The 24974-nt window shown below is 35.7% G+C and overlaps 1 protein-coding gene across 1 annotated transcript in view; it reads right to left on the minus strand.

The window, feature by feature from the left end:
• LOC120630371 (BAI1-associated protein 3) overlaps nt 1–11491 on the minus strand; it is a 77793-nt gene extending 66302 nt beyond the window's left edge. Inside the window, exons 1-2 of the mRNA XM_039899584.1 lie at nt 11338–11491; nt 2967–3171 (exon numbers count right to left, since the gene is read on the minus strand). Of these exons, the coding sequence (XP_039755518.1) occupies nt 2967–3171; nt 11338–11491 (359 nt within the window). The remainder of the gene's footprint in view (nt 1–2966; nt 3172–11337) is intronic.
• Nucleotides 11492–24974: the final 13483 nt, after the last annotated feature.

Genomic DNA, 24974 nt, shown 5'->3' on the forward strand with positions numbered 1-24974 from the left:
ATTCCCACTACTGGAAAATGTTTGTGTAATGAGCATGAATGTTTTTCAGTGTCTGGGTGTTTATATGTCTTTTCTAAGTATTTATGTATATAATTCATAAAAATATTCATCAGGCATACTTTGGAGCTAGATGGCGATGTGTGCATTGTCATAGTATAAAAAAAAAAATGTTAACCCATTAATAAATGGTAAATTAATGTTCATTCATATTAAGCGCAACAAAGTTATTTTCAGTAAAGATGTATATTTTACTAACCTACATAATTGGAAGTTTTAATCAAATATGCCGTACAATTGGAATCCCCCGCTGATAAATTGAGTCATCTAGCAACAGACCGCCTGCTGCTACGCGTTTCATTTTGTTCATCGACACCCATTACCCAAATTAAATATTCCCTTTATTGCTACTCGAACGTTGTTTTGCTTCGAAAGTAACGATTGCCGTTACATCGTGTACAACATAAGAATTACTGGTTCATTTTGCATCCGAAAATATACACATATTAGACGGCCTGCCTGGCGCGGTGGTGGAATTTGAAATTTTGAAATAGTCCGTGACGGGGCGTCATCAATTACCACCAGGTCAGATTGCAGTCAAGGGCTAACTTGTAGTGGAATAAAAAAATAAAATAAATACACGCTATACGTACTGCAATTTTTTTGTACTGATGAAACCTTAATCGGCTTCTATGTGGCGTCGTACCGAAACGCTAAGTCGCTTGGCGCTTTTTTTTAAATTTACATTTTAAGACCTAAAAGTGAATATCCCGGTTTTGAGCCCCGGCGCGGACTATTTCAAAATTTCAAATTCCAAATTTTCTCTGGGGGGCTATGGCTGTGTCTACCGAAAAAAAATGTGCCGCCAAGCGACTTAGCGTTTCGGTACGACGCCACATAGAAGCCGATTAAGGTTTCATCAGTACAAAAAAATTGCAGTACGTATAGCGTGTATTTATTTTATTTTTTTATTCCACTACAAGTTAGCCCTTGACTGCAATCTGACCTGGTGGTAATTGATGACGCAGTCCAAGATGGAAGCGGGCTTACCTATTAGGGAGTTCGTCACTTATATTAAACTAATACCTCTAATCGAAGCTAAATCGCTTAGCGGCACGTCTTTGTCGGTAGGATGCTAACTAGCCACACCCGAAGCATCTCATCTGAAAGATCTAAAATCTACATATTATAATTTATCAATCATTATTCTATTACGTGTATCGGCTGTAAGCCCCTCGTGTAATTTTTTTGAGTTACCGATGTAGGTACATTGTACACCGCGCCGATGTTTTGTTAATTTGTCATATCCAGTGACGTGCACTTCATACATGCACAAAAGCAATGCATACCCTAAAATGTATATATATCTTTTAGAGCAGGAAGATTTTTCCGTTTTATGCAATTTTCCCGCTGTATGCATACCCTGGTAAGAAACTAAGTGCACGCCACTGGTCATATCATATAGATTTCAAATAACTTCTGCCGTCCATACCAAATTACATAATATTTATGTTACTCTAATGTACTTGACCTAATTATTTACTTGAAAAGTAAGATTTAGAATGCAAGTTATTTGGAAGAATGTCAGAGCATATTTTGTGATAAATTTGGTATCCAGTAGTAAGGAAAATAACCTTGATGGTTGAGTGACAAGCCCTGTATAATTATGTATAATCAAGACGTTGTACAAGCACAAGGAAAACATATTATTGAATGATAAGATTGTTTTCCTTTATATGTAATTATACTACCTTAAAAAACGCTAAATCTAATATATCTTGTAGAGCAATCATTGTTCAGCATTTTGTTTCTCAGTATCACTAAGAATACATTTCTTTTTATCAGTCCGGTTATTTGGCGTGTTCGAGGATGCGAACTTCAGTTGATTTTACATATCTTCGAAGGAAACGTATAAAATGTAATCAACTGACAACCTTCTCCTTTTTGATGTCAGTTGATATTATTTATTGATAGCATCATATTCAGTAGATGGATAATTAATAAAAACTTTTGGATTTATTCATCATATTGATATAAACGCGGATAAATTAAAACCCTTAGATCATGACATTATCTTCCCTATTAATTAAAAAAAATCAAATCTAAAAATATCTATCACTAGCAACTATCTAACGATCATCCCATTTTTTTCCAATACATAAATCATACAGAGTTAATATAATAATTCACTTCCTAATATTTCTCATTTGATACTGCCAATGGAATTTTCTGTGTATGCATGTCAACAGTATATTTATTAATTATAATAGCATTATATGTATAATAATTTGACAGAAATAATAATAATTACAAACTTACATTAATATTTACAAAAAATATAAGCCGTCTAACTGATCACTTATAGGCATGGTTCCCAAAATGCTGGCACTATTGCTACCGTCTTAGACTGCATCGTTACTGAGACCACTAGGTGAGATAGGATAGTTTATGTTTAAATGTTCTTTTTTACAATAGAATTATTATATTATTATGGTAACACTTTATTTGTACACCACTCAAAGATTGTTTCTTGTTCAAAAGGCGGCTTTATCGCCATCTCTGCCAGTCAAGCTTGGAATTAGGAAAAAAAGAAGAGTAGAACAGACTGCAGCACGGCTAGCATGGGCAGGAGACAATTATATCCCAAGGGAAAGGATAAAAATGTATCTGCTCGCACAGCTTAACAACTCTCGGAGCGCGCACAAGTGGAAATAATATCCAATTAATATATGTGTAATAATAAACGAGGGTAAACTTCTCCGATACCCTGTTCCCGTGCTTTAGCAGGTGGACTAGTTAATTATATCCCTTATAAGGGGATATAATTTTTGTCTCTTGCTTGTGATAGCCTTCCCTGCAGTTGATACAAAAATGATAAAATTCAAAGAAACCATTGTTGACTTTATAAGACAAGTACGATAGACAGGAACTTTGAAAAAGGAAGCTTCTCAAGTTGATTTGAAACTTACCCGGAATTCACGGAGTTATCAACCTCAGGCCAAGATAGGCGCCTTTTGCAAAACGCCATTGTTGGCTTCTCTGGTACTTGCTGCTGCCTCGGCACTCGTAAGGAGCCACCGCGACGAGGAGTGGTCGCAGGAGCAAGGCAGTCCAAGGTGCGGCGTCGGGCACTAAGCGCAGAAGCACCCTCAGTAGGTACCACACGGGGAAATCCTAAAAAATAACCTTACATATAATGTCATATCTTAGATCAATTCAATATTTTTTTAAATAAATATAAATTAATATACTACGACAAGCCACACATCGTTAGCAAGCCCCAAAATAAGCAAAGCTTGTGATATGGGTACAAAGATAGCTGTATTTTTATAACTATATAATATACATATATATATATATATATATTATATACGTAAAGTGGCAGAAGAAGGCCTGGCCGGAGAAGAATATCATGGCTCAAAAATCTACGACCATGGTTTGGAAAGAGCAGTAAATCATTATTTAGAGCAGAGGTGTCCAAAGAAGAGTTAGCCTTAATGATTGCCAACCTTCGTAAGCAGACGGGACCCTAAGAAGAAGAAATATTTATAACACAATGATTTCACCCCCCCAGCCACTGAAAAAAAAAACATGTACATCATACAAACATTTTCCTGTAATGTGTGCTATACCTGAAAGCAATACCTACAGTTTGATCCTGCTTTTTAAGTCCAAGGCCGTCTCTTCGCTCATAGAAAAAAACGGTTTTAGACCATATACCCACCACGCTGCTTGGATGCGGTTTGGTGGGCTTAGTAGGTGATAATAACCAGAACCGCAGCTTAACGTGCTCTTCGAAGCACGTGGGTTGACACCGCTAATTTCTATGTAGTATTTCATATTCTACCTCTTTACGGAACTCTTCGTGTTCCTAACTAGCACTTAGCCTATTTTATATAAAGATAACAAACTCATCCGGGTCTTATATGCCCTGTTTATGTGTCTACCAATTTTTAGCACGAACGCAGCCCGAAGTTAGAAAATTGAAGATCTATTCTAGTTTCTCGGAGAATACTTTAAGTCGTCGTTCTTGGTTATTGTAAAATGAATAAAATCTCTAGTACGAGTTATAAAAAACTTAAGGATAGGCATTGTAAGAGTTATATAAAGTGTACCCTTAAGTTTTTGTAACTGGTACTGGAGATTTTCTTTATGTTATATCATCTGCATACCCTGTGTATACCACCTATGCACGCCACTGCAAACATGTAATAATAATCGTTAAGCTCGCCAACCCGTATAGGGGCAGCGTGGTGGGTAAGATTTCTACGCGACATCGTACCGGAACACTAGTACCTTATCGGCAAGTCTTTGTTTATAGGGTGGTAACTAGCCACGGCCAAAGCCTCCCAACAGATCAGACCAAAGAAAATTCATGCGAACCCAGGACTTACAACTTAAAAACACACATTCATAACATAGTTATATTATTAAAATTCTAAAACTAAATAAAATGTAGAGCAAATAAAAACTTAAGGGCATTGATCAATGATTGACTTTCGATGGTATCCTTTGGTCCAGACATCTTGACGACCTTGGGAAAATTAAATATCAGCTTCCTCAACGGCCTTTCAATTACCGGTTAAGTGAACGAGAATATCCTTAGCTTTCTTGAATGTTTTCTATAAATACCATACCAACTTAGTTCTATCATCAGTCGGTCCGCATCCGAATAACAGACATCAAGATGTTCAAGTTTGTAGTGTTGTGCGCTTTCGTCGCTGCGGCGTCAGGCAACCCTTCAGCATTCCTTGCTCCACTGTCTTACTCGACCAACGTAGCGGTGCCATCGCCAGCAGTGTACTCAAGCCACCCTAGCAGCTACATCTACTCACCATCCTATGTCCCAACTGGACCATTGGCATACTCTTCACCTTACGGATACTCTCATTTCATCAAGAAACGATCTGCTCTAAACAGTTACATCGCACCTACCACGTACTTGTCATCTGCTCCTTTGTACAACTCCTGGACTGGTGCCTCATACGCCGCTCCTCTTGCTACAACATACGCCGGACCTCTTGCTACATCCTACGCTGGCCCTCTGGCAGCTACTTACTCATCACCTCTGTATACCACTGCACATCTGATTAAGAAGAGGTCCGCTCAGTACATCGTGCCTTCAACTTACGTAGCACCTGCTGCTCACTATGCTGCTGCGCCCTACGTGGCTTCAACCTACGCCGCAGCCGGACCCTACGTGTCAACTCCCTACGTATCTACCGCTCCCTTTGGTTACTCGCACTTCATCAAGAAGCGATCAGCTCCTCTCGCTATAGCTACGTACGGCGCTCCTGCTTCCTACTCGCACCAGTCTAGATTCGACTACCAGGCCACTTCTCCTGCCATCTCTACCTATTCTACATACTCCTCCCCCCTGGTTTACCCATCGGCTCTTGGTTTACCCCACTATATCTAAACGAACCCAGTGCTAACGCTACATCAACAGTGAAATGTAATAATTGGCATAACATTTGCTGTAATATGTACATTGTTTAGAAATAAAAAAATTAACAAAATGAAATGTATTTATTTACCACTTTACTTTAAGCTTTTATCTTTGGCAAGAAGAAGTAATTTTAGGATTACGAGGTCAAACGATCTAGACAAGGAACCCTAACAGTTACGCCATACATGTTAGTCAGTCAGTCCATCCATCAACCCGTCCGTCAATTGATAATTTTGAATTTATAAATCTATTCCTGTGTCTGTATGATAAAACTAATTTACATATAAATACGTAAATGTTTTCTGAATTATTTGTAATAATATTCATAAATATGTTTCAGATTTTAAAAACATATATTTGCATATTTTAATAAGAAGACACATCCAAACTGTTTATAACAGTTTTCATTAAACCTAGGCAACGGCATAAAACAAATCGAATCGAATGCCTAATGCCTAAGCGATGTTTAGAAGTTATAAAACGTTTCACCAAGTTAGGTGACGACTATTGGTGAACGGTTGATGTATGCCTAGGAATCTTCTTAAATTAGACGTTATTTATTTAGGCAGTGCCCTGTACCTAATTAGTGAAAACGGGCATTAGTTTTGTAACTTACCTAAGCCTAAGAATATAACCACTACTTTACAATGGTACTTCGTGAAAGACCGAGTGACAACAATTGGATCGATATCGTAAACGGTGCAAATTGCAATATATTTTCCTATAATAATCCATACATAGCTTAGTTCGTGTAGTAATATTATCTAGCCTTATCGTCAAATATTGATTTTAGTAGCCGGACCAGTTACCGGTTAGTTAAAACAAGACAATCGTGAATTCTTTGATGAGATTATTGATTTAAGGTACAGTAATAACTTAAAATTTATTATTAGTAGTCTATCAACTTTTGTGGCATACCAAAGCTGTTGCCTGCGACGACGTCGTCGACGTTGATTTTAGTTTTTCCTTTAAATAATTATTATTTTTAAATAGCGGAAACTACACCGACGTCAGAAAAAAATCTGAGTTACTCCCTAGTCACCCCTAAAGAAGTTTTACTCAAAAAAAAAACCGGGACCGCTTGCGTCTATGTAAAGCAGGCTCCAGGCAAATACTTAACCTAAAAATCAGTTTCATGGTTTATACATTATCGCTAATAGACAGAAAGACAAACTCTCATTCATATACTAATATATTATTACATCTGAATTATTTAGCAAAAACACAGCCCGCGAAGACATTACAGTTGATCATTTCGTCTCTCTGGGGCTATAAAAAGAATTCAACAATTACAAATAAGTATAAAATAAAATAAAAAGGGGTATGAAATTAAGAATTACAAAATAACAATAATAATAAACAAAATAAATAATAACAATAACCAATAATTAATAAATATTAAAACATAAATATTATTACAGATAACCCACAGTGACTCTCCACTCCACTCTGATAGCGAAATACCAATAAAATATGATATTAGGTAGAAAGACTTGTTCAAACACCGAACTATTTATTCATTTGCATGGCAAAGCAAAAAATAATAACACTTTCACAACAACAATCCACCCCTCTTTTTTTTCCTCGGGCGTTGATTTGAATAAAATATTTTCTTAACTGATGTCTACGCTTTTTTAGGAAAGCTATTTTCTTTATTGCAGTAATACAAAAAAATTAGATAAATATGTTCATCATGTTCTATTTTACCACCGTTGAAAGGGTGATATTAAACATATACAAACATGTATGTCTTTAACTACGAAAACATAAGACTTTCAATTCCATACAAAATTTCAACCCCTATTGTACCCCTTTATAGTACCCCTTTTCCAGATATACACCTGTATATCTAGACAAAATCCTTTCTTACTAAATGTTTAAACTTTGAGGAAAACCTTCGTTCTAAATTTCAGTTTTAAGAATTTAATAAGGTTTTCTTTTATCAAAATTTCCATCCCCTATTTCACCAGTCTTAAAAGATAAACTAAAAAAATATAATATTCCTTTTCCTATTTTATTCTTATAGGTGATTTCCATTTGGAAATTCTACTTTAAACTTCAGTTTAACTACAATAAAGTGTGTACCTGGAAAATATTAGCATTAATATTTTTTTTAGATTTTCTGCTACTTTATACGACTACAGTTATTGAGATCTCGTGTTGAATCAGTATGTACGTGAATGTTCTTTCTCTGATATTCACCACCAAATTTACCACCCAGAATTGATTAAAATAATCATTTTTTTTAATTTGGAAAAAGTAGAACCTAGGAGGGTTGCTATTATTACTAGTACGTACGTGGGTTCTTACTTTAATTTCATATATTTACCCCTTGATTTACCTAATATGTAACTTTCATAACAAGCTCACTGTATTAACCTACGTTTAAGCGTATTTTTTTTATCAATCCATTCAAGTCTCCCATCGAATAAATCGCAACTTATACGATGTTTTGGTAGCGGTTGGTAACTCAATGAACTTAAAATCGTTTTAACGACAGCACCACGCTAGATTCATTGGCGGCCGTTGACATATACATGCCTAGTCAGCAAGATTTGAATATGCTGGACATACGTTTGTATGATTAAAGAGTCGATAGTGCTCAATTTTTTTTCTAATGGGCCCTCTTAGCAAACACTAACTGAACTGTAAAGTAACGGTAATAATCACATAACCATTTTTTCAAATATAGAATAGTTTTGCTCATATAATTTTTGCTGATTCATCATATCAACCGAATCTGAAAAAATATATTTCCAGCCGTGGACACTGCTGGAAATATATTTTTTCAGATTGCCCAGCACTTAATACAATACGTCAGAAACTCAGAACATACCTTATCTTATTAAATATATATAAATTATACCAATTGATTAATCCAGCCATGGCTTAGATTGATTGATCCCATTTGATCATTTAAGTTTTGTTCACAAACATTTAAAGTTACACTACAATTTTAAATTTATCCGTTGTATGAAAACGTTATATGGAAAATTACCCATACCGATGGAACCCTAGAGCAAGAGCAATGTAGGTTTTAAACCACAAAGTTGTGTAGTTCTCCTATATTTTTAAATTATATATTTTACAACCCAGCACTGGGCCAGCGTGTTAGAGTACGGCCTTAATCCGTTCTCATTGTGGGAGGAGACCCGTACCCTGTAGTGGGCCAGTAATGGGTTGATATGATGATGATGATGATATATTTTACAAATAAACTTTTGCTGATAAGATAAAAAAAACAGGTTATTTTATACAAATGTACAAATTTAATTTTCAACAATTCACATTAGATGTAAAATGATCGTGATCGGATTCGTGAAAAAAGCTGTTTTTTTCAGTATCATTGCTGAAGTAGATGCATCGTCGTTTAGATCAGATGTGTGACACCGACGGGGCTTGGGTAGACCAGAGGTGAGGCGTATGCTGAGTAGGTACTGATGGCAGGAGATGTGGCCTGGTAGTCGAATCTGGACTGGTGCGAGTAAGCAGTAGGGGCGGTGTATGCTAGTGCCAGAGGAGCTGATCGCTTCTTGATGAAGTGCGAATAGCCAAATGGAGCGGTAGATACGTAGGGAGTTGACACATAGGGTCCGGCTGCGGCGTAAGTTGAAGCCACGTAGGGAGCAGCAGCATAGTGAGCAGCAGGTGCTACGTAAGTTGAAGGCACGATGTACTGTGCTGACCTCTTCTTAATTAGATGAGCAGTGGTGTACAGAGGTGATGAGTAAGTAGTAGCAAGAGGACCGGCGTACGATGTAGCAAGAGGTCCGGCGTATGTTGTAGCAAGAGGAGCGGCGTATGAGGCACCAGTCCAGGAGTTGTACAGAGGAGCAGATGACACGTACGTGGTAGGTGCGATGTAACTGTGTAGAGCAGATCGTTTCTTGATGAAATGAGAGTATCCGTAAGGTGAGGAGTATGCCAGTGGTCCAGCGGAGAAAACGGATGGTGAGTAGACGTAACTGCTAGGGTGGCTTGAGTACACTGCTGGCGATGGCACCACTACATTGGACGAGTACGACAGTGGAGCAAGGAATGCTCCAGGGGTAGCTGACGCCGCAGCGAGGAATGCGCACAACACTACAAACTTGAACATCTTGATGTCTGTTATTCGGGTGTCAAACAACTGATGCCAAAGTCTAGTAATCCCTGCTATTTATAGTTAGCACGGTATTAATAAGATCGATCAGGCTTCATAACCGGTGCAAGAAAGTCGCTGATATTTACACTGACAAGGCCACGGGGAAGCTCGCAGTGTCATTATTGTTCCTTCCCCCGCCGGTCTGAACAAAAGCGCTACCTTAAACATATTTACAATTATGATAAGATCCTAAATTAAATGCCACCAAACAAACACACGGATAATATGACATGTAACATGATTGATTAGGTATTTTAACTTCGAATGATATTTCGTATAGCTAATGATTAGATTTTGACATCTTGTGATCAAACCTTGATGTGGAAGCTGCTGATTCGTTTATACTTTATCGTCAGCAGCCAATCATGGTCCGATAGACACAGGCCTTTACACTTTACACAGGGTTTTACAGCAGACCCAACTAGCTGCTCTAATGCAGAATGGCGGACTTTAACGATTTGTTTTATACGTTTGTATAAAACAAATCCCTAACGTGCAGAGGGACACCGCTAATATCAAGGTTTCGAGCTATACTGAAAAACCTGGACAGTAAAGGACGTATAGGGAAGTATTATAATTTAATAATTAATTAATAATATAATATTAGAAAACAGTTACGTGTACTTCATGTAGTATGAAAGCATTGCCTTCCCTAAAATTGTATATAACTCGTTAAAGAGGAAGATAATATCATTTTATGCCAGCTGCCTACTCACCCTGTTCTAAAACCCTATCCACATCACTGCCAAACAACGCCAGGCCGGTTTCGCTGGCGGCCATGATAGCCACTTTCTGGCGTAACGATTTAAAAAAGCATTTTGCTGAGCCGATTGCGACATATAGACTTAATTATTTTCATTTTCGAAAAAATAGATTTGCAAAATCACCTTGTCCTAAAGAAAGCAGCGATTTGTGTATTTTCTTAAAATAATAAATAAAATAAATATACTACGACAATACACACATCACGATCTAGCCCCAAAGTAAGCGTAGCTTGTGTTATGGATACTAAGATAGCTGTTGAATATTTTTATGAATATAATACACATAAATACTTATAATATACAGATAAATACCCAGACACTGAAAAACAATCATGTTCAACACACAAACATTTTCCAGTTGTGGGAATCGAACCCACGGCCTAGGACTCAGAAAGCAGGGTCGAAGTGGCCACACTTCGCCAGTCGGCCGTCAAATTCAAATTTAAATTCAAATTTTCTTGGTTTTATCTCATTTTCAAGGCAAGACAAGTCCATGTCTTGAGTATTCAGTATCCTCACAAGAAAATAGACAATTCATGAAATACCAACAGGCTTTTGAAGTTCTAGGTAGGTTTTGTAAATATTCGTGCCATCGATCATAAAATCTCTTGCGAACGACTGTTTGTCCAACCCTACTGTAGGTGGTTATTGCTGCTGCCGATACTCCTCAGTAGAATGGTGGCGGGGAAACGGCGCTCGCTGCAGCGATAACGCCAGATCAGCCATGCCAGCCACATACTGGCCCAATGTCGTATAAAACTTGTTTAGCTCTTCAATTCGTTCGGACATTAGCTACCTATCACGGGAGTAGCAGATAATTGAGGCGGTTGCTGAAACCCGTCAGAAGAACGGTGGTGGAAATGCGGGGCTCTGCGCAGCGACAAGGCCAGATTCGCGCCACTGTCAGCCATGCCAGCCACATACTGATACAATTAAGTATAAAAATCTTAAAATTATCGTATTGCACTTCGCACATTTCTTACCTCTCATGGTGGCAGTTGATGGTTGTGGCTGTTGCTGAGACTCGTCAGCAGAGCGATGGCGGGGAGGCGGGGCTCGACGCGGCGACAACGCCAGGCCGGCCACGCTGTCAGCCATGCCAGCCACATACTGGCCCAATGACGTAAAAAAACTCATTTTTCCTTTATTGCACTTCGCACATTTGTCCAAAACAAATACACATTCAACACAAGAAGAAGGAAGTTACAAAACACTCGAACTTTTTTATTACAATGAAGTACAATTTAAAACAAAATAATACTACACATTTCAATGTTGTTAAACGTTTTTTATTTCTTCCGCAATTATATTATATCTGAAACAAAACAAACAAATATTAATTTTACGGTACTGTAGTAACTATGGTTGAAGGGATTCTTAAGCTCGAGCACGTTTATAATTAAAATTTTGAACATCGAAATTAGATTTAGTTTGTTTCGACTTTAGCTTAGGTACCTTCGTAATGAGTAGCATTACATAACTTAAAGCGCTCAGTACGAATTTGATGGACGTCAAGTCAAACAGTTGTACATAAAATAGATTTGAATAAAGTTATACCTATTGTGCAGAAGTAATTTTTATTAAAATGAATATTATTATTATTCTTATAATAGTACCTCTACTAGGTTAGAGCGCTCCATCTTACTATATCTATATCAATACTTGGTCACAAATAGAAAAAAAAATTATATAAATTCGCTAAAAGAAACGGAGCGGACGCCTACGTTCAGTGAAAAACGATTTCCAACACTTCGATGTTTAGACATCTTCTATGGGGTTGATGGTATCAAGTTGATTTACAGCTTTAACTTTAAAAAAAACTTGTTCTAAATAATTTCGACCGTACTGCAATGCTCAGGCGGGGTTCATGTTCAAATGCCTATTTACAGTATCGTGTGCTATAATATATGTATGTATACGTGAAATAAATAAAATGGTATTTATACTATCATATTTTTGCTGATATGAAGATTTTTTTGAAAAAAAAAAACGTAACGTCAGTACTTTTTTGAGCAAGGTGGGAAGAAGACTTTACAAGGTGTATACGACGAGGAGGAAGCGACAAGATTTAGGTTTTTCTTTTTTTTTTTTAATAAATAAATATACTACGTCAATTTACACATCGCTATCTAGCCCTAAAGTTAGCGTATCTGGTGTTATGGGTACTAAGATAGCTGATGAACATATTTATGAATATAATACACATAAATACTGAAGCAGGCGTTACTTTGCGGAAATCCATGATATATTATGAAAATTTAGCTTAATTTTCTGTAGTCTAGTAGTATAAACACCCAGACACTGAAAAGCATTCATGTTCATCACACAAATATTTTCCATTTGTGGGAATCGAACCCACGGCCTTGGATGCATAAAACAAGGTCGCTGCCCATTGCGCCAACCGGCTGTCTAATACCGGTAATAAGGTTTATGGCAATACAGAAAATATTATAGGATGGTAACGCCGGTAACAGCTATTTAAACAGTACTTATGCTTTTTGTATGGTTATTGATTTCTCCAATTTTCAATTCTCCTTTTCAACACCGCAGTAATCTACGGATGAAATGTTTTCTGTTTGTATATACAGAGAATCGATCAGCGATATTAACTACTTATATTTTCTAAATTTCAGGAAGACGAAATCTCTGGCAAATAACTACCTATATCATAAATCAAATGTATCTATCTACTTGTTACTGAAAAGTTAGTTATATATATTAATATCGATTACTATATATTGAAAAAAATATCATAAATCGGTCTGATCAGTTTAATTTTTTAATAAAACGATAAATCGATACATCGATAATTTTCTGCCAGCCTTATTGGTTTACTGGATCTGTACCATTAACTTTCATTGTTTGGTTTGGTTATACAAATCATGGCATTTTTTTTCTGGCATAAAAATTATCCAACATCAGTCCATGTAATACTATATTTTAACCGTGCAAGGCGGATTTTTAAATCCGTCCCACAAAACAAAATAACAAAGCCTACTTCTTTAAAACCCGTGGGAACGGTTCCCGGTAGCTTATCGGGAGGAAATGAAATTATATATCTAGCTAGGTATTTAAAAGGCTAAAAAGAAATGAAGAAAGCTATATGCGCCACATATCATCGAGATCGATTCATGGTTCATTCATGGTTGATCGATGCAGAGTAAGGTAGAGAAGAAACGAAGTGTAGAGAAGTACAGGTAAGAAACAGAGATACTAATTTTTTAATGCTATAGTGTGATGGTAGTGATGCAGTAAATAGAATTGAAGATGTAGTTTGAGATGGTAGCAAGGTACCTTTAATTGTATTGCAATTATATTACACCTGAATCCTCTCAGAAGACTAGAAAAATATCTGGTATTATAAATTTCAAAATTGCCCTCCCGGGAATTGAATTGGGACCTCCCAACTATAAGACAGCGCTCACCATTGCGCTACGTTGACAAACTTTGGATAACAACATCCTTGATTAATTTGCCCTACAGGTTTTTTGTGAGAAGATATAAATGATAAATCAAATGGCAACTATTTCTCGCAACAGTAAGCAAAAAAGTGATTCCATTTGTTTTATTTGTCACAACGCCTGCGAAGGCCACAGTCTCACAGTAATCAGTCCTTATAAAACAAAATGTCAATTAAGTTATACGCGCTCTTTGCGTGGGCAGCTAGTACAAAAATAAAAAGACGGCAAATTGCTAAGAAGTAGAAATCGAACCTTAAGAGGGTTCTGTACTATTACATACCTAATGTAATCAAAAAACGGGGATATACAAACATGTGTAAAGTTTGTCGCACATTGCATTAGAGATTTGAAATTAACTTTTAATACAAACACCCAAAAAAAAGATTTCTATTTACCTTTTGTCTATCTGTCTGTCTGGTCGCACATCTCACAGAAAATGTTGGACTGACTTAAATACAATTTGGTATACTTATAGCTCCAGGTTAACATTTGGACTATTTTTTAACCCGAAATAAAAATGTTCCTTTGGGATAGCGAATGTAATTTCCACGGAAGTCGTGGAAAAAATATAGCCTCTATCCTTTACTGTCACATACCTACGGTTATACCACCATCGGCACGCTCTTCTCCAACTAATCGTCCTGTACTTATGTTCTCAGAAAGTGCCATGAACTTACAATAATATTTTAGCGGATCGCTATGTGATTGATTACTACAAAGTTATGGACATTAACTTATTGGACCACTTCTAAATGTGTTTCTTTCTTAAGACAAATTTGAATCTGCCACCCATCTAGCTATATATATGGTCTAACTATAGCGTACGAGGTCCTGATTTCAATACCCGGGTCGGTCCGAAAATTTGTACTAAGTTTTTGTGTAGAATAAAATCTCAGAACCAGCCCAGAGTTAGAAAATTTGGATGAATCGTGTGTTGGAGAGCATTTTAAGTCAACCGGATATTATTACTAAAAATTAGTTTTTTTTTGTTTTAACATCTCTGTGTCTCGGAAAGCACGTCATAACGTTTCGGTCCCGGTTAATTTCACTGACTTGGAGATAATAATCTTTGAAGCCATCCAGCCTATATTGGATCAGTGTGGCAGGACTAAATTGTATACTTTTATGCCCGTGCCCAGCAGTGGCATGTTAATGGGCTACGGACATGGGCGTACCCAGCTTCTGGTCTAGGGGGGCAAGTGAGATTTTTTTAGGATAGATCCCCTGCATACTTTAAATTTGATTTGATTTGATTGCATTTTGATTGGCGCAGTTTGCAGCGATCCTGCTTTCTGAGTCCAAGGCCGTGGGTTCGATTCCCACTACTGGAAAATGTTTCTGTGATGAGCATGAATGTTTCAGTGCCTGGGTTTTTATATGTATATTCTAAGTTTTATTTATAAAAAATAATGTATATTATTTATAAAAAATATTCATCAGTCATCTTAGTACCCATAACACAAGCTACGCTTAAATTGGGGCTAGATGGCGATGTGTGTATTGTCGTAGTATATTTATTTATTTATTTATTCACCCAGTATTTTTGACCTATAGGTGATCTATGAAATCAAATGAAACCGTGCCTGTGATTTATTGATATTAGAATAATTAGCATTACAATAAGGAATCGTGCCTATAATTCAATACAATCTACGTTCAATAAGCGCGAGCTTATGGCAGGGTATATAAACAAAGCCGGGCTAATCAAACCACGCTGTCCGTCCGCGTCCATCTTCCAATATTGTAAGCGTGAGGAGCCGAGATTAACCGGCAACACAGGCTTAAGGCTTAATGGATTTACCCTTAGTTGTTTTCTGCAAATTGAGAAACATTGTTTACCCCTGTAATGGCTATAGGTACATGTAGATCTTCAATATTATTGACTAGCAATTGTCTAGAAACAGCGGTAGAGTTCCTTTTACTGTTTTTATTACTACTATACTCCGAGTAGGTTACCCAGCTATAAACTTAAACTATATAACTACTTACCAGCAATTGATAGTGCAATCAAAACAAATATTGGTAGGTAGTGTTTTAAGAGACATCCTATATCCAGAATATCGTAAGTATATGATAAAGAGCTTACACCCAACATGTTGTTTCAATTGGAAGTTTTTTTAATACCTCGTGTTCGTCGAATACGCTACAGGACACTTAAAAATTATGTGCTCTACATAAAAAAACGGAGAAAAGGAAACGGCTAAATACGGTATTAACTTTGGTAGACGGTTCTTTACCAGCTCTAACTCTCGCTTAATAACACATTAAAAACAAGGTAATCTAACCTGCCAAACATATGCCTCTGTGGGATAATCATACCTTCGCACGAAATAAATTTACGTACTATTTGATACCTCCAAAAACTAAATATTATATAATATTTACTTCATAAATTGTGTGGATGAGTCTATTACAGTAAGTTAATGATTAGAATTTAAAGAGAATTAGGTGACGGCCTCTGTGAATAAATAACCTATTTTGTTATTGAACTAAATACCTAATACCTACATTAAATGGATGAAAGACTTTTTTTTGTACTTATTTTATTAAAATACAAAATACGTGACAAAAACCGGAGCATTTCACTTTTCCGTTCAATCAAAGCTTTCCACTCAGGCTTTGTTGTATATATAATATTTTCGACGCCAGTGGATTCGTCTGCAACTTTTTTCATTTGGCGGAAATTAATTTTTTCATACCTTTTTATTTGTGAACCCAAGAACTCAAAGATGAACAAGTAAAATACGTTTAGGTACATTTCATCAAAGTGATACCGCGTAGTTTTAGGGTTCCTTGCAAAACTTAAACCGTTAAGCCTTAAACGATCACCCCGTTTTCTGTCTTACATCCGTCTGTCAGTTGTCACCCTCTTTAATGTTTTTTTTACAATAAATCTAATCAAAAATCTTCAGATGGAACATTATAATTTCATCTACAGTCATAATACAGACTTGTAATCTCTATTTTATTTATAAAAGGTTACTTATTACTTACTAGCACAGTTTTTAGATTTATGCCATAAAAGTTTGCTATATACAGGATAATTTGTAAAAAAATCAGTTATCTTATCCAAGATAGGCTTTTAGGCGAGGGACTTTTTATTTTAGTCAAATAAATAATGGAAAAAGACAGCCAACTATTTGAGAGATGTCAATTTAGTTAAGCTTAAGATTTATGTTCAACACGATTATCGTCACGATTAATTACTTAGCAACGTTGTAATCGTCCAAAACGTCCTTACAATATTTAACAAATAACTAACTTAGCGTCAGATAAAGTACAGATAGATAGAAAACGAGCGTTAATTGTCAAGCAATGCTCGTAATCGTCTGCCTGCCGTGACATATGGTAAACATATTAAGGTAATGGAAACGTTAGAGCCTGCGAATACATATGCCTAAACTCCGCACAGATTATAGGCAGACCTATGAGTGGTTCTATAGTTGTCATTAGCTTTTCTTTATATATAAATTGAACATTGTTATTGATTAAATCTTAGCAATTTAGGTATACGAGAATTTTGCTAATTCATACCCGATTACATAGTACCTATATACGTAATACTATGTGTACAGAAATCTTATTACCTCGGTACCTTATTTTTCCAACCTTAAATTGGTAACATCCTATATTCAATCATAATATGTTTATGGCATTCCGTTTCTTTTGCGCAACAACGACAATATTTTTTTAGAGCTTACAACGTTGTAGTTGAGGGTTACTTCTTATCCCAAAAAAAAAGTATTTGCGGTAAAAGTCGCATACTATATGTCGCATGCTATAATTTTATGAATACGCATTTATTGACAAGATTTAATTCATCATTCATTCACATCAACCCATTACCCCCAACTCACTACAGAGCAGGAGTCTCCTCCTGAGATGGGGTTAAGGCCAAAGTCCATCACGATGGGCCAGAGCGGATTGGTGTACTCCGGGCACCTATGAGAACATTATGTAGGACTCTCAGGCATGCAGGTTTTCGTTGAAGCAAGTGATATTTTAATGACTTAAAACGAACATAACTTAGAAAAGGTATAGGTGCGGTCGCCTCCCGAAAGTGAAGTTGAGCTCCTACCCAATGCGCTATCACCGCAAAAGTCAAAGTCAAAGTCAAAAATATTTTTATTCAAGTAGGCCCATAGGTGGCACTTTTGATGCGTACATAAGAATTACACGGTAGGGAGATGATGGCGATAACCACATTCGTAAACTTAAAACTAAAGCTACGAGGGTTCCTAACGCGTCCTGGTCTAAGAAGAAGCCCACAATAAACTTAGCCGGGTGTTTTTTTTTTTGTTATCACCATCTCACAATGGTTTTTTAAATTATTAGAAGAGCAACCGTTTTGATAAGATTGATCCTACATAAATCAGTAACGGAAATATAACGAGGTATCGGCTCTTAATATTCTGATTATATCAATTAAAATCCTTTAAAAAAACTTAAATATGCCTTTTGGAGATATCCTCATACCTCACCGCCTGAACGTAGATACGGGAACGTTGTTGAACAAAACGGCACTACGTGTATGTGTTAACGTAAGAGGCGTGCCGGAACAATAACATGGCAACCAAGGTGGACATTGGATAACCCTGTTTCCATTTCCCAAAAGTCTTGAAAGACACTGGGAGCAGCATCATATGTTGACTAATGAATTTGTTCATGCGCCCTGGTAAACCAAAAGCAACGTTATAAGTATAAACACCAGATATATTCTGCGGTAGATTAAGCTGGACAAACATACGACGCAATACAATGAGCTCATAACCATACCTAATGACCCAACCGTAACTCAATCAGCATTCGATATTTTTATTTACTTAGGCTTCCTTCATATGGAAACTATAGGTCAGCTTCGGGGATTATTTTCAGCCCACTGACAAAAAAACCACGAGTACTTTGTATATGAATGCAAACCAGTTTTTACCACTTTTCATTACGTTATCGTGATTTCTCTCTGCGTTTTTCTAATAAGTCATTATTTACATAGTTTAAGACGTTCATGGAGGAAAACATATTTACCTTTATATCGGTGATAAAAGACGTTTTAATTTTAAAATAGGTACGCTTTGTTGAAAGTTAAATATATGCTTGACGATTAATATCGGGTAAATACTTCAACTTTCCAAGCGATAGTGTCTATACCCGATATCCAAAAAGCATTATATAGGAAACTACCCTATTATGGAAACAGCGTATAAAATGTCCACGTATGAAGTCTCATAGATCAAAAGTCGTTTAAAAAATTCGTTACAGTAGGTAAGTGAACGTACAAACAAACGTGCCTATAACCTGTCCATAACCATCCATTATACCACAATATTTTTTATCTCGCACATGCAAATTGTTGTATTGAAATTGTTTTCAGCATTTGCAGCTTATCTGTACCTTTGCCAGTCAATAAATATAATTATAATTTCTGAAGATTGTATATTTTTATACTTTCACAGTAGGTATTTTTTTAAACCATGCAAATTTTGGTAAAAAGATTTTGGAATTTTCGTTTTATTCTTTCAGGATTTCAACTGATTCAACGTGAATTAAAAACTGACAAGTTGTCAGAAGCAGCAGAGTCAAAGCTTTCCCGAGCTTGTTTGACGTGACGTAACTAACTTTTTGCGCTTCAAAAAGTTTCAAATATACGGTAACCCTTTTCTGACAGTCACGTTTTCGGCGCGGTCTAGTTAAAGCCAATAAGATTTTGATAAAGTTCGGGCCATTAAACGTGTCAGGAAGCTTAAAGTGTCGAATTGGGTAAGAATCTATACTTTATATACAAGCGTTTTAATCGATGATCTATGGGCCTTTGAATATTATTTGTAAGTAGATAGTAACCTTACATTTACTATCTACTTACATATAATATTCAAAGACCTAAGATTAGCTTAGCTATAATTTAGGTTTACAAAAAAACAGTTTCTTTTATTTAGTTGACCCGGTGAACTTTGTTCCAACTAAAATTGATTTGATTACAACTATTCATAAACGGTTATCAATCCTTCTAGAAAGTCATCTATTAGAAGTAATCCGAATGTACTGTGAATTTCATACTGCTTTATTCGTAGTTTAATTTTTTATATAGCCTGTTCCATATCAGGCCGATAAAATTAAAATAATAAACAAATCGGTTTATTTAGGAGCTTATGTGAGACACAAACTGCATATTTTATATAGCTATACCTTTAATAATATATACAGTGCTAGGATCAACCGATAACTTTTGTATTAAGATTCAGTCGACCAGGGCCACTTTTACTAAAATCTAACATGGCAGTTACTAAAATTTGCTAGTGATCGACTAAACATGCCAACAAAAACATCGAATAGGCTAGTCAACAAGTTCAAAAACGTGTTAATACTAGATCAAGCTTTTAACAATATCAGCAAGGGATTTAGAAAAATGTATCGAAAGAAAGAAATATTAGTATGTGAAAAACTGCAATAGTTAGTAAGAAATTAAGATAAAAAACAGGTAGCACTTCGTTTTTTTTTATATAAAATAAAAAACTATTATAATTTAAGGAATTTTGAAGAAAGATTCTTAAACAGGAAAAAAATTCTCGGTGTTCTATCTTCATTATTTATCATTTTTATTGAACGCCGACATAAAAGTTAAAATAATTAATCTACAAATGTTTGGCTTCTTGGACCCCTTTCAATACTTACCTACGCTTTTAAGATATATAAAGTTTTATAATATATTTGCTATAATTTGATTTATTAATCATTTCGTAAAATTATAACTAACAAAACATAACTTATTTTTAAGCGGCATCCCGAATCGAATTAGCCATCGCACAAAAAACTTGTTTACTAGGCTAGTCAAGGCTAGTACATATTGGTACTGTTTCACGTTTCCTTCTTTTTATGTTTGATTCCCAATAATTTCACCATTGTTTTATTAAACCTTTTATAACAATGGTTCATTACTTTCTGCGCTTGAAGAGTTTTCAGAAAATACCCAAACTTACAGAAATTAGATCAACATTAACTTGCAATGTTGTTATCATTATAAACCAATGACGAGGAACGTGTCTCTTCTTAGAATGAGAAGAGTTTAGAGTCAGCAAGCTGGCCAGGTACAGATTTGTAGTCTATTTTTTTGCCCATTTGGGAATGCATGATTTCTTTCTTTCACGTTATAGCAAATGACGTATTCCATTGCTTAGAACGCACATAACGACGAGAAGTTAGAGGTGCGGGAGGTCAAACGAACGAAGCCTTTAAGAAAGAGAGATCTCAATAAGTACCTATTTATAAAAAGGATAGATTTTTTTGTTTTTTTTTTACCCAATCTGCTGGACTGATTTCACCAAAGAGAAAGCTAAATTATCCCAAAGTTTGTAATTTTTTTTTTTGAATTGTGCAATTATATCCTATTGAACCCTAAATTAGCAATATTGCCTATAAAATTAGTTATTTAGCTTGCGCTGTGAAAACTATTGATGATACATAAAAGTTATGTAGTTCATGATCAAATTCTTATTTATAATAAATCTCCGTATATATTAATTTGTAAAACACCGCAAGAAGTCACGGGCAACAGCTAGTAACCTATAATAAGGACTCACATTTACGCCGAAGCAATCACAACACCAATAGACATAGGTATGTGTGATCAATACCAAATGTCACAAACGGAAAGCTAATCCTTATTAATTGCGGCTGAACGGCCGGAACCTCACGAATACGCAAGAAATTACTCCAACGTAGCATATTGTAAAATGAACAAATACAATTTTAATATTGCAGCGTTTTAAACATAATACTTTTCATATCGATCCTGAGTAAGAAAGAAGAGATGAAAAACAATAACAAAAATTTTTCTAAGAAATATTTCCCTTTTTTCATCGCGACATTAAATACAATATTTGTTGTTTTTTCATTTGTCTCCTCCAAGTTTCAGGACCGGCAAAGAACACTTACCATAGGCTTTACAGTTGTGTATTTTTTCCGGTAAAAAATTGGAGATTGCCTATATTTTCATGGAATCTGGCCTTAAATTTGCTTCAGAATAACTTAATGAACTAGAGCTCATTTTGCAAGAAACAAAGTTTTCAGATATAGACTATAGAATTAAATAGCCATTTGCCGAGTAACGCGTAGTTTTAACGTTATTTTTGGCAGAAAACATGCATACTCTTTTTCGGTTCTGGATTTCTGTTATAGCTTGGGGAAAAGTATTTATTTTGTATTTCTGGCCAAAAAAGGTTTCCAGTAGCAGCATTGTGTCTTAAATTGTTTTATATCTCAAACATATAATTTTACTGCGTTAATTAATAAACAATTCAGGTCCATTACATAAATCAAACTATACAAAGCTGTACGCGAAAGGGAATATTTTAAAGTGTCATACGTTGTAATATGATGTGTGATTTTTTAATTTTTTTAAGTTAGTTTCTACTTTTTTTGCCTGGCTATAATTTTTATTAATCAGCGAATCATGATGATTTTAGCTTAAAGCTTAAAATATTTATAATAAAGCATAAATTTAACCAAAAAGTTGGAGTCCTTACATTTTACACGGTTACATTTAGAACATAGACGTAGATTGTCTATAAAAAAGATATAATATGAGTAGGGGAGAACTCAAAAATTAACAAGGAACATAAAAAATAGTAAAATATTAGATGAGCCGACTGTTCTTTTTTTAAATTACTTTACCACCTGGGGTAAAGTGATTTAGTGTTGTTACCTCCAGATAGATAAAAAACGCCCGTTTTTCAACGCAAGTGTAATGAAAATCGTCGTGTGAAACGCGTTTGGTAAGTACATGACGCGCCTAATACCGCTTCGACTGTAAAATGCAATGTAACCACGCTTGATACTTAAAGTACTATTACACAGTAGCCATTTATTTCTCCACTATTCCTTGATTCTTTTGATTATTTGAAGATACACAGAAGTCAAGATATTTCTGTGTGCAGTAGATTACCCCGTCGGGCTTCAGTGATATTTTTTTAATAGTAATAAAAATATTGAAATCTTTACAATATAAATTTCTATCCTTGAAAGTAGGACATGATTACGATTCAAAGAAATCAAATGGAATACCTATAGTACTTGTGCACAGAGATATGAAATTGAATGCACGTCTTAATTCAGATATCTATTTGCGAATATCTACAGGACGGCACGAGCATAAGGGTGTGAAAAGGGTGTGTGGAGGGTCCATGGGTGAGTTTTGTACGGGTAAGTATTACATATTTTAAGCGTATGTCCATCGAGTGCCATTGACTATTATGATTGGAATCAAAGTAGCAGGCCCTTTGACAGATACTGTCACTGCCTGCACTTTTTCTTTTAAGTTATGTGACTGTAAGTTATCACGATGATTCGATATCAGAAGAATCTATGAGCTGAATCATTCTTCAATATTGAAGAATTATTCAGCTTACAGATTCTTCTCACTACGGAATGCTCTAGAATTCGACTGCTTAATTAAATTTCAACGGCTAGAAAGTTCTAAAATTTTCTAGCCGTTGAAAACCTCAGACAAATTTCCAACACGTCTAAGACATTTAATAATGCTTTATCTGAGCAGAATACACACCGGTGTTACTTCATCGATTTTGTCTATATATACACTAAAAGTTGGTTAACTCTACTTAATTGTTCTGATTGTGAAAATGACTATTTACAAACAAAATAGTCAAAAACCTTTTTTTAATATAATAAATTGGTTTGATCATTGGTAAATATAGAAATTTATAGATCCACTACTAACCTATACGCATCCTAATACAATATTCATATTATTAGGTATTAATTTGTTCGATTAATTACTTCTTTCGTAGGCGTGACCGTTTTATCTTCATGTAAACAAACACTCCGTAACATTTGCCTGGTAGGTAATTATACTAACATCCATAAACTCATAGTGTCATCATATGAAAATAAATAAACAAAAAACGTATTACAGAACCAATTTAAAAAGTATCGCTAAGAAATTCCAAGCCATTGCCATTCCAGAATATATTTAAATATATTTTGAAAACTTACCTCGCCCAGGGCAAGAAGACGGCGCGGCGTCTTTTCGTGTTATGCCACCAAGCCGAAAGAACAATCACATCGTCTTAATTGGTATAGTTTTTAAGAAAATGATATGATATGGGTATGATAAAGGTGTGTTATCAGCGCGGTAGACAAAACACGCGTGACGCAGGGCGCGACGCGGCTTACGCTAGGGCGGTTGGGCGGCGACTGCCTTCCCCGCAAACTGCGTGTTCCTTCCAACCTCGCCCGGATCTCTTCCTGTTGATCATGTACGCGACAGGTGATCTCGACACGCTTTTAATCACGAGCCTCTGTGTATACTTCCACCCATCGATCATAAGCTCCAGTGAAATTTCAGTATCAGTAGGTAGACCTACTGTTAATTGCGTCATAACTTTGCGAGGTCACAAAAAGGATATGTTACGTTTTATATTTTATTAATATTGCTCCTGTGACATAATGTTTATTTGTATTGTACGGTACATTATTATTTTACCCGCAAGGGCTTAAGATACGGGGAAGCTTATGTTTTTATAACATAAAAGTTCCTAGTTTATCACAACAACAAATGCCTCTCTCTCTCTCTCTCTCTCTTTCAAATGCAGGTTGGCAGGCAAGTTTATCATCATCACTTTCATATTTTAAACTCCGCCTATTGTGTGCAAATAACGCTAAAAGTATCTTTTAATAATCCTTTGTCCTCATTGGCATGAAGGTTTTCCCGGAGAAGGATCCTACGCTTATAGGTTCTGATATGAGCCTTATGGTTCGGTTTCCCTCAAGAAAGTTCAATTGCATGAAAACTTATAGATTCCTAATTTTTTAGGTTAATTATTTTACACGGTATTTTGGTATCCGATTATCTAGATATTCTTAGATCTCCAGAAAAAAGAATATCTAGCCAAGAGATCTCTGCTCCCTGAACAAGAAACAAAAAAAGTTTTGTTATATACTGAAGTTCTCCTTTGCGAGGCCTCCCAGAAGTATAGTAAAAAAGATCATACTTAAGAGTATGAATAGAACTGTAGGGAGATAAAATAATATTATTGATTATTCCGAATGTACGAGTACTTATTTTAAACATTTTCAACGATGCCTAGTACATTGTTATGACTTAAAGATTCTCTCTTTATAGTAAAATATTTACGCAGATGGGAATG

This window comes from Pararge aegeria, chromosome 16 (genome assembly GCF_905163445.1).
Source record: "Pararge aegeria chromosome 16, ilParAegt1.1, whole genome shotgun sequence".
Lineage (NCBI taxonomy): Eukaryota > Metazoa > Arthropoda > Insecta > Lepidoptera > Nymphalidae > Pararge > Pararge aegeria.